This window comes from Myotis daubentonii, chromosome 9, assembly GCF_963259705.1.
Source record: "Myotis daubentonii chromosome 9, mMyoDau2.1, whole genome shotgun sequence".
NCBI lineage: Eukaryota > Metazoa > Chordata > Mammalia > Chiroptera > Vespertilionidae > Myotis > Myotis daubentonii.
This window is the reverse complement of record NC_081848.1, coordinates 79,320,857-79,337,395: the sequence shown is the minus strand read 5'-3', so window position 1 is coordinate 79,337,395 and position 16,539 is coordinate 79,320,857. Positions and strand designations below refer to the sequence as shown.

The following is a 16,539-nucleotide window of genomic DNA, read 5'->3' as shown; positions in this document are numbered from 1 at the left end:
GGCTCTGGCTTTTCTCATTAAATATTTGAAATCCTTTCCGAAATCCTGCCTCAGAATTCTCCCCCAGATCTACCCCAGTTCCCACATCTGCCCCGAGGGGCAAAGTTGACTGCTGAGGCCCCAGCCTCCCCCCTCTCCCCCCCCCCCACGCCTCCCCTGCTCCAGGAATGGGTCTGAAGAGCGAGGGAGTACAGACAGCTGTGGTCTCCCCCACTTGCCAGGTAACGCAGGGGAGAGTGCTGGACCGCGCCCCCCGGACCCCTCTGTGCTTGTGATGGAGGTCGAGATGCCTGCTCTGTGCCCCGAGGCACCGTGTCCCCCAGGAGGGAGGAGTCCAGGTCAGGCCCTGGGAATGTGGGCGGCACTGCTGCCCTCACCAGATCCTGGTCTCTGGTCCTGGGGCAGGACGCTGCAGCGGGTTTTGTCCTCCGTCCTGGCCTCAAGCACAAGGTGGCAAGGAGCAGCTTTGCCTCCTCCCAGTCCTGTTGGAGCTCCTGCCATCTCTTTGTGCCCTCCCATGACACCATCCTCCACGGGGGCCCTCCCTCAGATAAGGGGGGACACCCCTGGCTCCCATCAGGAAGGTCCTCAGTCCCAGTGTCCACCTCGGCGTGTGTGTAACCAAGAGCCCACTGCTACGGGCCACGGACCCCAGAAGCAGGACGCGGTGCAGTGTCAGGGAGGCAGAGTGGGCCGTGGGGGGACCCTCGGGCCCCGAGTCCCTGGAGGACAGCAGCCCGGTGCTGGGGGAGGCCCGGCCGGTGTCACATGAGGGGCTGCAGTGGCTCCGGGTCCCCGGTTAAAGCCGGGCTAAAACCCAACCCCCTCTTTAAAATGCAGAGCGGCCCTTCCCTAAAATAACACAGCCACAACCGCAGCCTCTGCACAGGGCCCAGGCCGCACTGCTTTCCTTCGGAAGTTGATTTTCCTCCGTGGAATTTGGCCGGGCCTGTGGCTGCGCTCAGGACGTTGCAAGAGCACGTCCACGCCAGCCCGTCTCTGGTAACCGAGTGGCTCGCAAATTCCCCATTTAAGGAAACCAGCGGCCTCTGTTATGAAACTCGGGGGAAGGAATGTGAATTATGCTCCTCCCGGAGGTCCCAGCCTTCCCATTTTCTGGCCTGTCCCCTTGCCCGCAGCAGAGCGCTCGGGGAGGCCGAGAGGGGATTGCTCGGAGATTTATCCTCCTGCCACCTCCTCGGAGGGCGGCGGGCAGCAGGAGGGCCGGGCCCTTCCAGGCTGCAGGGGAGAGGCCGGCCTCTGCGCCGGGCCGGCGGGAGCCTCTGCCGAGCTGGCCGCCAGCACCTGCGAGCCTTGGGCTGCCAGGAAAAGTGCACCCACCCCCAGGCCGCTGGCAGAGGGCTGAGTCATATGATGGCCAGGATCTGGCCTTTCCCCGAGCACCGCCCTGCGCTCCCAGAGCTGCCGCTGGCACGTGACCTGGGGCGGGCCAGCCGTGCAGAGCCCCAGTTTTCTCATCTGCCCCCTGGGAACGGAATTCCCGCTCCCCCGTGTCGTCGAGTTCTCACTGGATGCAAAGGAGACAGCGGCCTTTCGGAGAGGTGCTCTCTCCTGTCTGTCCCCCCCCAGGGCCCGGGAGCTCGGTGACCGCTGCTGGGTGCCGTTGGCCACCATGCAGGGAGGAGGGGGTGCATTTTGTACGAAGCGCCTGCTCATTTTCAAGTCCTCACAGGAAGGTGGTGATGGTACCGGCTCAGAGATGACCCATCTCAAGAAGCCGGCATGACCCCACGGAACGGGGGGTGGGGTGGGGTGGGGCTCAGGTACCCGCAGCTCCTGTGGTCACAGGCTCCCCTGGGGGGCACATGGCAGCTGTATGTGTATCATTCCCTCTCCCTGATGACCACGCTGGGCGTGAGGGATGGCAGCTCGGGCTTTGCTGACATGGGATGTGGTTTGGCCTCTGAAGAAATGGAGGCCGAGAGCCGTGGGGCACCTGGGTCGGCACAGAGAGAAGCAGCTCACACAGAAGAGAGCCCATGGGAGCATGGAGTGACTCTGTTCTCAGACGCAGGCGATGTCGCGGGTGCCGCCGTCTCCGTCTGGGCACGCCCTCGCGGGCGATGGCACAGGTGGCTCCTGGGAGCCCCTGCCTTCCCAGCTGGGGTTCCAACTCACCCCCCTCGGCCCAGCGTGAATGAGCCGCTGTCTCTGCAGCAGTCACTGAGGTCCAGGGTGACGGATTTGCTGACGCCAGGATCCGTGCCCACACGGGGGGAGGGGACTGGGAGACCATGCCACCTGGGGAGCTTCATGCACCACGAGTGGGCGAGGGGCTCCGCAGATCCGACACCGTCCCCCTTCTCTGCATAGAGACTCAGGTGGACGAGATAGGTGGGCCCCCCGCCTGGAAGACTGGGACAGTCTCTGGGCGCTGGTGGATGTGAACCTGTCACCCTGGCTGCCTGGGGTCACACCTAGTGTCTTCGTTCACTTGCTGGGCCATCAGATGAGGAAGCCCGTGAGGAGGTGGAGGTTTTGTGGGGGTGGGTGCCCCTCGCTGGAAACATGAGAATGTGGATGAACAAAACCAAGTCCCCCCCACCCCCAGCCCACCCAGGAGCACCTGCTGTGATAGATCAGTGTCCCCTCCGCGTACATGGTGCTGGTTTTTTTAGTTTTTTTTTAATAGACTTCACTTTTTAAAGCAGTTTTCAGTTCACAGCAAAACTGAGGGGAAGGTGGAGAGTTCCTGCACTCCCTTGCGGATACTGTGCGTTTGACAGAGGTTTAATCGTAGCATCAGACAGAGCGGTGTCACTGCCCCGCAAGTCCTCTGTGCTGCGCCTGGTCACCCTCCCCGTCCCCCCCCCCAGCCCCTGGCACCCCGATCTTTGTACTGTCCCCACCATTCTCCCTCTTCCAGAATGTCATGTGGTCGGATCCCACAGTGTGTAGCCATTTCAGATTGGCTTCTTCGACTTAATGTACTTGTAAGGTTCTTCCTTGGTGTTTCATTTTAGTGCTAAGTTACGTTCCATCTCACACGTCTTCAGCTGTCTTTAAGAGGTTCATTTACAGCATTGTCATAGTTGCAGAATATCAGATAACAAGTCAAACACCCACTGCGAAGTTATTTAAATAATTTATAGTACTAATTGCCATAAAAGAATAAAGGGAATTTCTATAAGTAAAAAGATTGGGTGCGCGGAATATATCGCTAATGAGAACGATTGGAAATGGTATATTTTGATTATCCAACTTTGTTAAAAATCATTTTATGTATTACTAACTGCTTAGAAAAGCAATCGGAAGTAGTAACAGCCCAGGCCCTAAGCTTTGGTTGTCTCTGCTGGCTGAGACTTTGGGGCACATTCACGCTCTCTGTTTCCTGTTTGCATTTGTGGAGGCAGAAAACAAAAACAAAAGGCAGATCTGTTACCTCCTCCCCTGCCCCCTCATTAGGTACATGTACTGGACAGACTGGGGTGAGACACCCCGAATTGAGCGGGCGGGGATGGACGGCAGCACCCGCAAAGTCATTGTGGACTCGGACATCTACTGGCCCAACGGGCTGACCATCGACCTGGAGGAGCAGAAGCTGTACTGGGCCGACGCCAAGCTCAGCTTCATCCACCGGGCCAACCTGGACGGCTCGTTCCGGTAGGTGCTGCCCAGCTGTGGGCCCCCACTGCACCCCAGTTGCCACCAGGGCCTTGGCCAGGCCACGCCGGAGGTTGGCAGGCGTCCTTAACTCAGGCCCATAGTCTTCTGTCTGAATGCTGGGGGCTTGAGGACTTCACAACTCTTACTTAGAACCGTAATAGAGCGCACGCACCTCATCTAACATCACACCCCGAGCGGGGCCTGGGGTGGCATCTGCCATCGGCCGCGTGAACATTTTTATAGCAAGATGTGAAGTGCTCATTCTCAGTGAAATCGAAATGATTTAGCCCCACATCCATGCACAGGTTTGGCTGTTAAATGAGGAGAAGACGCTTTCAATTTTCAGACTTTTGGATTTGCAGACAAGGGATTGTGGACCTAAAGCCCCAGGGTCCGACCGGGTTTTGAACAGGTCCCTGCATCCCCGTCTTCCTCCACACCCGCAGGCAGAAGGTGGTGGAGGGCAGCCTGACGCACCCCTTTGCCCTGACGCTCTCGGGGGACACGCTGTACTGGACGGACTGGCAGACCCGCTCCATCCACGCCTGCAACAAGAGGACCGGGGAGAAGCGCAAGGAGATCCTTCGTGCTCTCTACTCACCCATGGACATCCAAGTGCTCAGCCCCGAGCGGCAGCCCTACAGTGAGTCGGGTGGGCGGGTGGGGCAGGGGCTAGTGGCCACCCCCCAGGGGCCTGTGGTCTGGGGGAGGCCTATCCTCAGGCTAGTGGGGAAAAAGGGGGATGCTTGCTGGAGCAGAGGGAGATGTGCAGAGTGCAGGGGTGGGCTGGGAAGTGGCCTGGTGGGGGCCCCCCTGCAGGGCTAGTGTAGGGCCTATTCCAGGGGTCCCGGTCATGACCATAAAGGCAGGTTCTGAGATCCTGCCAGGGAAGGCTGAAGGTGGCCTTCCTGGAGGAGGTGTCCTTTGTGGGGCCCTGAGGGAGACGAGGGCCTCTTGTAGAAGATTGGGGGCGGGAAGATGCCCACACCTGGGCCGTGAGGGAGGCTGGGAGAGATGGGAGGAGTTGGCGGGGCTGATGGCCGGGCGTGGTGGGATCGGCGGGGAGGTGGGATGGGGTGCCGTGGTGACCCCCGATGCCCCAGGAGGATGGCGATTGGGCAGAGGGACACACCGGGGCTCCCAGGGCATGGGAGGTTGGGGGGGCCCTGTTCTGGAACTTTCTCTCACCCTGCCCCGTTTCCCCCAGTCCACACGCAGTGTGAGGAGGACAACGGGGGCTGCTCCCACCTCTGCCTGCTGTCCCCGCGGGAGCCTTTCTACACGTGCGCCTGCCCCACCGGCGTGCAGCTGCAGGACAACGGCAAGACGTGCAAGGCAGGTGAGACGCGTGGCGCTGGCTGCGCCGCCCTGGCAGGAGCGGTCTCCCCGTCCGTCCCGGTGGGGTCGTCCTGTGATGACCCCCGGGGAAGGTCGGTGGAGAGCCGGTTCCTGATGCGACCTTTTCACGCCCCGGTTCGGTTGGTTTCTCCCACACGCCGTGCCTTTCCTCGGCTTTCGGTATTTCACCACCTTTTTACTCCCCCCCTTAATTTCCAGGCACTGGGTGCTCCGCGGGCTCAGACGCCGACTGTTTTTCCGGAAGGGCCCCTGCTCTGTGTGGTGTCTGAGCCTCGGGCTGCAGGTGGCAGGCCCCGCGTGCTCTTCTGGAAGTGGGCGTCCCTTGGAACCTGCTTCCCTGTTGGGTGTTTCCCTTCTGTCCGTTTTTGCTGCCGGGAGAGGCCGGCTTGGGCCTGGCCCTGGACTAAGAGGGAGCTGCATCTGGTGTTGATCGGTGATGCCTGGCTGAGCCCTGTGTTGGATCGGCTTGTGATGTCTGCTCTGGGAGAGGGAGGGGTGGCTGGTGGCAGGCTTGGTCGCCATCTCCGCCCACTCGGGGTGTGTGGGGCCAGGCTGCATGTGGGCATTTGGGGAAGGAGTGGGGGGTGGACATGACTCCCTCCCAGAAGGTGGGTTGTGCAGGCGCCTGGCCCGGCGGGGACGCGTGCAGGCAGTTTTTGTTAAGGGGCTCGTGAGGCTCCCCATGCACCAGAATTCCAGGAATGTCTCAGGATTTGCAGCTGGGACCTTGGGCGTGACTGAGGTGCCTGGGACTCTCGCTTTGGGTGTCTGCTTCATGGCGTTGAAATGAAAATTTGTGAGAATTCTCTTTTTTCCTGACTTTGAGTGAATGAAAGCCAGCCTTATATAGGAGGTCGGTGCCTTCCCCAAGAAAAGGGCTGAGGTGGTGGTGTGCTCGGACCCAGGAAATGGGTATGGCCTCCAGCGGTGTGCAGGCGGCCCCCTCATAGGGGAGGGTGGAATGGGGGCGGGCCCTCTGGCTGCTGCGCGCCGGTGGAGGTGGAATGGGGCTGGTCGCGTCAGCCATTCCTCGCCTGTGAAATGGGAGCGCAGAGGACTCCCCTCCGCACGGGGGGTGGGGAGGCGGCGGTCAGAGGAGAGGCTGCTGTCCGGGATGCCTGTGTGGACAGGATGTGGGGTCCACGTGGACCGAGCGTGAGACTCGGGGTCCCTTCCTTTGGGCTCAGGGGTGCGTTGTCTCAGGTCCCCCAGCCGCTCCTGGTGAGTGGCCCTGGTGAGGGTCCTGAGGTTTGAGACTAGGAAGGAAGTCACACCAAGTGGCCCCAGGTTTGCCAGGGGCTTGGGGGGACTCGGGGGGACCCAGTGACTCTTGTCCCTGGAACCCAGCATGCGAGGAGCCCTTTGGGGCTGGCCCCGAACTCAGCGCCCGCCGCCTCCCGCTGGGCCTCCCCGCCCCCTCCTCCCCTCCGAGCCGCTCCGCTGAGGCGCCCAGCTGGCTTTGGTTTCCCCCATGTTTTTCCAATTATGTGGAATGGGCTAAAAACAGCAGTAGCGGGGCCTTATTTGGGAGTTACCACCCCGTCCGAGGAGGCCTGCCGATTCCCTCGCTCCAGCCTCTTAGCGGCCGGCTCTTTGTGGGGCGTGCCCCTGTTGTTTTGACTTTTGTCCCCACACATTCCTCATCGCTGGGGGCTTCTGGGCAGTGCACCCCCCTTTCCCCGTCCCCTGCTCTGGGCCCGAATGACCTGGGTAGGTGGCGCACGGGAGTGTCCGGGCCCTGGGGCCTCACCGCCCAGGGTGGCCGGGCTGTGCCGGGGCGGGTTCTCCGTCCCCCACCCAGACCGTGGGCCGTCGGGCAGGCGGGCGGGCGGCTGCGACGCAGTGATTTACGGGTCCGCCTGCCCCACCTCGCCAAGAAGTAGTTTTAACAGATGTTCGCAGGGACAGGAAACAGAAAGACGGCGGGGATGTGGCCGGCCGAGGCGGGGGGAACAGAGGCGTCACTGTTGGGTCTGAGGGGCAGACTGACAACTGGCCGACGTCTCAAAGCCCCTCACATCCATCCGTCTGTCCGGGCGGATTAAGCCGGGGCTCGGGGCTGAGGAATAAGGGGCGCATTTGTTCCCAGTCTGGCTGTCTTGTCACTTATCAGGGAAGTGGGTCAAAGGGAAGAGAAAGGAGGCCCTGTGGCCCCCGCCACCCGCGCCGTGATTGGCGTTGACTCTGCAGACGGAAGGCAGCTGCTGTTCTCGGCCGTGGACCGTGAATTTTTGAGTGAATTTTTAATGGCAGGAAAGTGAGATTGCACAGTCCCAGGAAATGGGATGACAAGGCCGAGCGCTGACTTTTATTTTGTTGGGAATCGAGGCATAACTTGCAGACAGTAACGCGTGCAGATTCTAAGTGTGCGTCTGGTTTGCTTTGACAGTTGTGTAAACCTGTGCAACCACCGCCCAACCCGATACAGAACCTCCCCGCTACCCAGAACCCCTCCCTGCCCAGCAGCACAGCCGCTGTCCTGGCTTCTAGCACCAGATTAGCCTGTTCCGGAACGTTTTAGAAATGGAACCACACAGCACGTGCTCTTTATGTCAGAGCCTGAAGACCAACGTTTATGTCGAATAAAAGCGGAGAGGAGAGCTTGCCCTGTTCTTGGAAAGAGAAGACTGTCCTCCTGGGCTGTGGGATGAGACCCAATAGCCCTTTCCTTTCTGGTCCGGCTCGCTCGCTGCAGCCACCCCAACACTGGCCCTGTCTCCCCAGCCTGCCCGGGGTCCCCCGTGCTCCGGCGGCCCCAGCCCGGCCCCAGCCTGGCCCCAGGTGGCCCCCGCGCTCAGATGTCTCCCCTCGCGTCGGAGTCAAGTTCTGGGCTTCTAGAGTCCAAGTCCTGGCAGAGCCCCAGGCTGCCCAGAGGAAGTCCCACCTGCCCAGCCCCGCCGGGTCGCGTGCCCCTCAGACTCGCCCTGGATTGGGTGACGGCTGCCCCTTCCCTGACTGGGTTCCTCTGAGCGTGGCCCTGTGCCTCTGCCCGTGCACGTTCGCGTGCCCTGGGGTGGTGCGCAGAGCGCCCCTGTTGAGCTGGGCCGATGCCTTGGGCGGCCGGCTTGTCATCAGAGAGAGACTAGGAGGGTCTTTCCCACCCGTGACCTCCTGTTCCCATAGAGGTGAGTTGTTTGCTCCTTCCATCCCACCCTCTGAGCGCCCGGCTCTCTGCCTTTGCTGTGCCTGCTGCCCAGAGCACCCTTCCCCTTGGCCCCAGACCTCCATTTATTTATTATTATTTTTAAAAATATATTTTATTGATTTTTTACAGAGAGGAAGGGAGGGGGATAGAGAGTTAGAAACATCAAATGAGAGAGAAACATCGATCAGCTGTCTCCTGCACACCCCCTACTGGGGATGTGCCCGCAACCAAGGTACATGCCTCTGACCGGAATCGAACCTGGGACCCTTCAGTCCACAGGCCGACGCTTTATCCACTGAGCCAAACCGGTTAGGGCCAGACCTTCATTTAGGCACCCCAGCCCCTCTGGGAAGGAGTGGGGGGTTCTGGCTTCCCCTGGGACCAAGGTCAGGACCAGGAAGGTGCTGGGAAAGGTGGTTCATCGCCTCTAAGAGTGCCTGTAGCGCGGGAACAACCTGGTTGACTGCGCCAGGAGGGGCCTTTCCTTCTCCCCGCCTTGCTAACCCGAGGGACATGATTTGGTGGGAATCCGGGCGTCTGAGTGTGGCCTCGGCTCTGCACGGAGTGGCGGTCACCCCAGTGAAATGCAGAATCTTCGGGTCTCGTTGAGGGTCAAACATGGTCATGTCTCTGAGGGCGCCTTATAAACTGTGAAGTGCCGTGCCCTAGCATTGAGCCGTGTGAACCGCTGATGCTCAGCCACCTTCGAGTCTGGGAGGTGGCATTGTCATAAGGTTCCGCCGATCCGAGATTTGGACGGCCGCCACGGGGTGGGTTGGGTGGTAGCAGTCCTATTCCTGAGCCTGCTGGGCCGGCACACTGCTGAGCCCTGGGCTTGCCCGTACCCCACCCCGTGCCTTACACTGCCTGGGCCCCAAGGGCAGAGGGGCGTGTCCGTGCGCCCAGCCAGGCCGTCTCACGGAGGACAGAGGGGATTATCAGGAGGGGCGTCCCTGCTGTTGGTGGAACGGCACGGGGGCCTGGCTCAGAAAGGCACTGGGACGGCTTCTTAAAGACCCGCGCCAGGTGCCGGAGCGGTGGGTCAGCCTCCTCCCCACCTAGGTCACTGCCTGTTCTCCAGCCCCACACACCCACGGTCCTGAGTTTCAGGGCCGCCCATCTTTCCGTGTGTGTGTTTTTAAAAAATATATTTGTATTGATTTTAGAGAGGAAGGGAGAGGGAGAGAGGGATAGAAACATCCATGATCAGAGAGAGAGAATCATGGATCCGCTGCTTCCTGCACTGGGGATTGTGCCCCCAACCCGAGTTTGTGTCCTGACTGGGAATCGAACCGTGACCTTCTGGTTCATAAGTCAACGCTCCACCACTGAGCTGCGCTGCCTGGGCAGGGCCACCATCTTTAATTTGCCCAACAAACCACCTTTGCTCAGGTGTCTCCTCTGCCCGGGGCGTGAGCCTTCAGTGTGCAGCTCTCCCCTTGTGCGCAGGGAACGTGGCGGGCCAGGTCCCCCAGCGCGTGTTTATGGCACGGGCAGGGGCCGTGTGCTGGGGCTGTGGCCTTGGGCTGCCGGGCGCATGGGCCTTGTCAGGGGACCCTCCCTGCCTTGCTGGGGGGCCTTATCCATACCTGGGTTTTATCTGTGAGGGAGCAGAAGTCAGGGTGCTTGCTCCAGGTCACTCGGAGAGGAAGCGGGGATGGGGCCGAAGTCAGGTGCCACCGTGTGGTGAGCAGCCCCAGGCGGCGGGGGAAGAGCAGGTGGCGGAGGACCACCTGAGGGGCCGAGACCTGGAGACGAGACGGGAGGAAGGGCCGGCTGCAGGGGGGTCCCAGGCTGGCACTGACCTCGCTGCTCTCTGGCTGCCCCAGGCCTCCGGGCAGAGGAGCGACCCCCCGTTTTAGAGCTGGGCCGGCGGTGCCCCTGCCGCTCCTGGCAGCTGCAGCCTCATCTCCGGGAGCCTGGGGTGGGCCATGCCGGCGGACAGCTGCTCGGGCCTCAGGTTTCCAGTGGAGCCAGCGCCCGGCCCGGCCACTTCCTCTGCGCCTTGTGACCCTGTGGTCACGCGGCACGGTTTCCTGGGCCAGGATGCCGGGCTGCGGTTTTAGCTTTTGTCCAACCACTTACCCCAGGGGGGCCGTGGAGAAACTCAATCAATTGCTAAAAAACAAAAATAAGCCGGCCGCCTGCCTGCTGTGAAGCCGTTTATGGCCTTCGACTCTGCAGAGTGGACGGCAGCCTGGGCTGGGGCCCGGCCGTTCCCACGCGGCTCCGGGCCCGGGAGGTGGCCCCAGCCGGCTCTGCCTGCTGTGGGGCAGCTGAAGGGAGCCTGGGCTGGGAGCAGGCCTGGCAGGGGGTCCGGGGGGCGAGGGAGGCTGTCTCTGCATCCATCCCCAGCATGGGGTGGTGCTGGCCTCTGGGGGGCCCGTTCTTGGGCCATGACCTTGGAGCTGCAGTGGTTCATCGGGGACCTGTGGTGATGTCCACTCTGCCTGCCGGGTGATGGGGGGGGGCCCTTCCACTTCCGTCTGGGCTGCTGTGGTCGGTCCTTATTCTGCTCATCACAAAAACCCCTTTTCCCACGTTGGGGTGTGGCGATTAACCGAGACGACCTCTCAGGTTCCCCCGCTCCGGGCGACCTGCTAGCAGGCTCTCCTCCTAGGCTGTGGGGACCTTCGGGTTCCCCTGCCCCGTTCCTCCCTCCTCCTGTTGCTCTTTTCTCCCGCACGGCTCGGAACCCGAGGCCACGTAAATCGTCCCCGAGTGGCAGTTTAATGCAGGCCTGGGTCATTCGTTCCCATGTCGCCCAGTAGGACTCGCCAGGCCCGACCGGCCTCCGCGCTAGACCTCCAGATCCTCGCAGGATAAGCGCGTGCGCCCACCCGTGTTTTAAAAGTCTTGGTGTTTTCTTGTTATAAAGTAACGTTTGTTTTCACTGTAGAAAGGAAAACATCATAAAACATAATGGAGAGAATAAAATGCACCCATAACTTTGCCACCCAGAAATCGCCGCTCTGAGTGTTCTGCTGCGTTTCTCGTTCATCTTTCCCACGGGATTTGTTCTCATCGCGAGTGTGGCATCGTGCCTGACTTCCCCGTTGACCGTTTCACGAGCGCTTCCTGCGCGGGCCTGCTCCAGAGCGTGTGCTCAGCGCCTGCGCGGCGCCCTCAGCCCGGGGCCTGCTGTCACCTAACGCCGTGTGTGGTGGGACAGTCAGACTGTTCGCAGGCTCTTTGCTTCGGTTTGGGTTTTGCTCTTTTCGTGCAGAGATGACAGTGACTCTCGCTGACCAGGAAGCGGTGACCAGGATCCACGTGCGCCTCAGGCTGGGTTCTCAGGGGGGAACTCGCTGGGTGAGAGGGTCCCTGAGCCGCGTCGCCGTCCAGGGCGTGTGTGCGCTGCAGTCCCCTGGGAGGCGGGGGCCTGTGGCACCCACAGTGACAGCGGAATGAGCCTCTCCACCCCGAGGTGGCAGCCGGGGGCCTCTCCTGTTGGCATTTTTCCGAGAGGTGCCTCGTTGCTCCCGTTTACCTCCTGTGCTGTTGCTCCTGTTAGTTTGTGTTTATGGTCTTCACCTGAGCACTGCTGGGGTTTGGGTGGTTTTCTTATTGACTTACCTGCCTTTAATTAAAAAATTAATAGACTCTAATTTTGAAGCAGCTTTTGGTTTACAGGAAAATAGAGGGAAGGGTATGGGCGATTTCTCTGAATCCAGTCTCCCTCTTACCCAGTTCCGGTCACTAGAATTTACACTCTGCTATTGTGAAGTCACGTACCTTTCACATGAGGGTGAGCAAACCGCCTGTGGGCAGAAGGCTCCCTGCCTGTTTCTGTGCAGCCTGGGAGTTAAGATGGTTTTGACGTTTTTACGTGTGTGTGCAAAACTTAAGAACCCCAGGGAGAAGGTTTTGTGACGTGGGACACGATGGGACATTCACAGTCAGTGTCCACAGAGGACGTTTCACACTTCCGCTTACGCGTCGCCTGGGGCGGCGTCGGGGCCACAATGAAAGCGTTGGGTGCCTGTGGCGGAGACCGTCAAGGCCCAGGATCATCTCCTGCCCTTGGCAGAGAACACGTTCGGGCTTCTGCTGGAGGCGAGAGGGAGGGCCTGGGCCGTCCAGAGATGACACAGCGGACACATGCGCGGGCTTCCTGCCGGGCGCTTGTCTCAGGGTTGTGTGTTGCCCTGCGGTGTGCGCAGCGTGCCGTGTGCACCAGGCGTCCTCGAAGACAGGCCTGCGCCCAGAGCTGTCCTGGGAGAGCTGTGGCCTGTGTGACAACTCAAACCCTCCGTGGGCCCCCGGCCGCCTTGCTCAGAACGGCCTGAAGCGGGGCGTTGATAGGTCAGTGCCCGTCCTGCCCCCCCCCCCCCCCCCCCCCCCGCCCAGCTGCAGGTGGACTGCTGCTCGGCCTTCGTGCTGTTGCCCAGGCTGTTGCTTTTGCCCAGAGTTCCCTCCCTCGGAGCTTCCGCGAAACCTTTCCTTTCACACCCTGCTCCCCGCCTGGCGTGGGTTGGGTTGTGTCCCCCCAGGAACCTGTGAAGGTGACCTGGCTTGGAAAGAGGGTCTTTTCAGATGCAGCCCGGTTAGGATAGTCACACGGATGAGGGTGGGCCCTCAGCCCAGCGGCTGGTGCCCTTGTAAGGGGGAAACGTAGACACAGACACGTGGGGGGAGGCCGCGTGCAGATGGAGGCAGAGGAGTGAGGCCGCCGCGAGCCCAGGAGTGGAGCGGCAGGGTGGCCAGCGACCCCCTGAAGCTGGAAGAGGCCGGAGGGACCCTCCCCTGGAGCCTGCGGAGGGCACGGCCTGCCAGACCTTGATGTTTGACTTGCGGTTTCCAGACTGTGAGGGAGTCAGTTTCCGCTGGTATAAGCCCCCCAGTTTGTGGCCGTGTGTTACAGCTGCCCCTCTCTGTGTCTCACCTGGTCTGCGATCCCAGGCTTGGCACAGGGATGGCGCCTGGGCTGGAGGGCGCTTGGCCTGGGTGGATGTTGGCAGGGAGTGGGAAGGGGGGATGACATCAGGCCACCCCTCAGGTCTGAACACCCTCTGCCAGGAAGGCCATGTCCGACCCGGCCTGTGCCCTGCGGCCCAGGCTTGGCCGTGAGGCCGAGATGCTGCCGTCTTGCCTGGGTGTGTGAGTGCAGGGAGGAAGGGGCGCGGTCAGGAGCCCCCCCAAGGAGGAGGCTCCAGGGACTGCTGCCCAGCCAGGGAGGGAAGGTTTCACTTTCCTTGGCAGCGCTGTGAGGCCGGCTATTTGTTTAGACAACCCCAAGGAAAGCCATTTGGCCAAACTGTTAGTTTCTAAACAGTTCGCTTCCCTGGTGTTTAAACAAACTCCTACCCAGGCTTCGTGTCTGGTCCCCGGGAGGGGGTCGGCCTCTCCGCCTTATGGCCGGCACCGTGCCCTGCACCCACCCCCACGTGGCCCGAGGCCAGGCTGCTGCTCTGACCTTGCTGTGGACAACCTTCGGGGATTACCTGTGGGCAGCAGCCTTGGTGAGTGGCCTCAGGGCCCAGGCCAGTGGCTCTGTCTGTGCCCACACTGGCCTGGCCTTGGACAGAGTGCCCTGCCACCTCCCTGCTGGGCACGGCCTGGGCCTCCTCAGACCATCAGGCAAACGGGCTGAGCTATGGCTCCCTCCCTGACTCCCTCCTGGTATCGGGGTCTCTGCAATTTTCTCATTTTCTAGGCAAAGCTCAAATAAGAACCTCAAAGGCTCTGCAGCCGAAGGGGTGTGGGAGACCCCCCTTTGGAGTCAATTAACACCCACTAATGTTTCCCAGCATTTAATCACCACCTCAGCCACAGAGGCTTCTTTCTTAAGGGACACTGATAGTGGGGTTCCCTGATGGGGGGGGTGCTCCAGGCTTTGTGTTGACCTGGTACTGGAGGGCTGGGGCTGGGCACACTTAGCCCCTGGTGGCTCTGTGCCCGTTGGGCACGCTCTGCCTGTCTCAACCGTCCCCGTGCCCCAGCTTTCCCCTGGCACTGATTCACTGGCGGTCTCTGCCCTGTGACCCCAGGGACACCAGGGGGGCTGATCCGTGTTTTCCACCCCCATCGCCAGCACCTGGTCCAGGACCTGGCTGAAAGTAGCCGCCCTCAGAAGTCTTGGTGGGGTGACCGAGCCGGCTGGGCCGCTGGCGTGTGCCAGCCTCAGGGACAGAGTGCTCGTGGGCCCCGGCTGTCCCACTTGCTGCTGTGTGCTTGGGCGGGGACCCTCACCTCTCTGTGCATCAGGTTCCTCATCGGGAAAAGGGGGCATAATCGGGTCGGTGTGAGGTTTGTGCTATTTTAGGTGTTGTGTCTGGAGGATCATGGGAACAGGGATAGGCAAAACAGGCTCAAAATGTGTTTTGGGGCCAAGTGTCGGTTTCCAGCGGGCCCAGTGTTTTCTGTGGGGTTGTGGTTGAAGTGCTACTTGAGGTCAAATGGGGTTTGACATACACTCTTACGTCTTGCGCAGTGAGGCTGCCCGACCTTCCCTTGGGAGCCCGACAACCTCTTTGGAAAGTTTTGCAGATGCCCTCTGGGGCAGGGCTCTTCCTGGTCGTGCCCTGGGGTCTTCTTCTCCCCCCCCCCCCCCCCACCATGGCAGATGAAGCCAGAACCTTCTATGGAGTAAGGTTCCTTGATGTCAGGGCTAGACAGGGTCGGGCTGTTTCTTTACTCTAAATGAGGAAACCAAGGCCCAGAGAGGGTTAGGGACCTGCCCACAGTCACACAGCAGAGGCAGTGCGGGAGGTTTCTGCCCTGAATTCTCCCTGCTTGTCCTAGGATGTTGGCACTTGCTCCGAGCCTGGCCTTGTGCTGGGGCTGCGGAGAGCGAGGGGGCAGAATCCCCATGGGTGGTGCCCAAGCAGAGGGGCCGGCCCCACAGTCTGTGAGTGTGGTCAGCCCATGCACTGGGGAGGTGAGGCGGGAATGGCTTTTAGGGGAGGAGGAGGCCTGTGACCGGGGCCTTTAAGGACAGGTCAGATGTCAACAGAACATGTTGGGAATGGAGCCCAGAGGAAGACAGTCTGTTGAAATTCAGAATTCCCCTCCTCTTCCTCCAACACACAGCAAATCTGAGCTTGCATGACCACCTCTAACTAAATCTGGACTTGGATCTCGGAAGTGGCCGGTGTCCTCGCGCACTTGGGGCACCTTCTGAGCCTTGCCGGCCGCCGCCCTTTCCCAAGGCCTGCTCGCTTTGCCTGGTCCTGGTTCATGAAGCCGTGGCTGGCACCTGTGCGCCCTCTAGTGGAGGCATCCGATGATGACCTCTGGGCCTTGAAGCGGGACAAACGCAGGGCACCTGTTGGCGCGCTTGGCCCTTGCGGCCTGAAGCTGGCGTGCGGTACAGGAGATCCGACCACCCATGGCTTGGCCAGGCGCTGAGGAGGCCAGGCAGCTGGCTGTGCCGGGGGGCCTGGGAGCCTCGGTGTGAGGGAGGTGCCGGCGGTCCTGGGTCTGTCTGCATCCTGTCATGCTGTGTGACTTCAGTGGGCTCCCTCCCCATTCTGGGCCTTGCATCAAACCAGGTAAGTGGCCCCAACGTGCCAGAAGTGGTCTCTGGGCCTAATCTTGGTTCTGTGGATCCTTGAGACGAGAAGGGGCCAGAATGAACGAGTGAGTGATGGTCTAGCCCTGGGCGAGGGCCGCGTGCTGACCCCGCGGTCTCCGGAGGTGTTAGGTCAGGGTTGAGAGCACCCCAGGGCCCCCGAGTCCACATGAGTCTCCATGTGCCTCTCCTGCTGGGAGTTCTGGTAAACCCCCGCAGGGAGGACCCAGGACAGCACCAGGTGTTAATTCTGCTGGGTGACAAAGAGGAAGCCTGGGGCGCCTGTCCCAGGTGCTCACCCTGGCCAGGAGCGGTCACCTGGGAAGGAATCAGACTGTGCGCTGATAGGTGTGGTTGTGGGACATGAGGCTGCCTTGTACTGTGCGCTGATAGGTGTGGTTGTGGGACATGAGGCTGCCTTGTACTGTGCGCTGATAGGTGTGGTTGTGGGACATGAGGCTGCCTTGTACTGTGCAATGATAGGTGTGGTTGTGGTTCATGAGGCTGCCTTGTACTGTGCGCTGATAGATGTGGTTGTGGTTCATGAGGCTGCCTGAGGGGTAGGCAGAGTAGGGGGGCGTGCTTCAGGGAAGAAGTGGCATTTGAGCTGAGCCACAGAGGGTGAGCATGTAGAGAAGGTGGGGCCCAATGGGACCACCAGTGGGGTCTGGAGCCCAGTGCCCAGGCAGGACTTATAGTTGTGGCTGGTGAGGCAGCGCTTATGCTGTGCCGTGGTTCACACCAGATGGCTGTGTGGCTTTCAGCTGGTCGCTTAGCCTCTCTGTGCCTCTGTTTTCTCATCTATCCTGTGGTGATACAAATAGTGCCAGCCTCATAGAGCCCCTTTGAGGATGAACTGGTGACTGTATAGGAAGATCTAGTGAACGGCACCTAA

General features: G+C 60.9%; 1 protein-coding gene across 2 annotated transcripts in view; it reads left to right on the top strand.

Moving 5' to 3' along the window:
- The window catches only part of LRP5 (LDL receptor related protein 5), a 74,366-nt gene that overhangs the window by 27,539 nt on the left and 30,288 nt on the right, over window positions 1-16,539 (top strand). For both annotated transcript variants that reach the window (XM_059709849.1, XM_059709850.1), the window contains exons 3-5: window positions 3,427-3,624; window positions 4,074-4,270; window positions 4,835-4,966. In XM_059709849.1, the coding sequence (XP_059565832.1) occupies window positions 3,427-3,624; window positions 4,074-4,270; window positions 4,835-4,966 (527 nt within the window). The remainder of the gene's footprint in view (window positions 1-3,426; window positions 3,625-4,073; window positions 4,271-4,834; window positions 4,967-16,539) is intronic.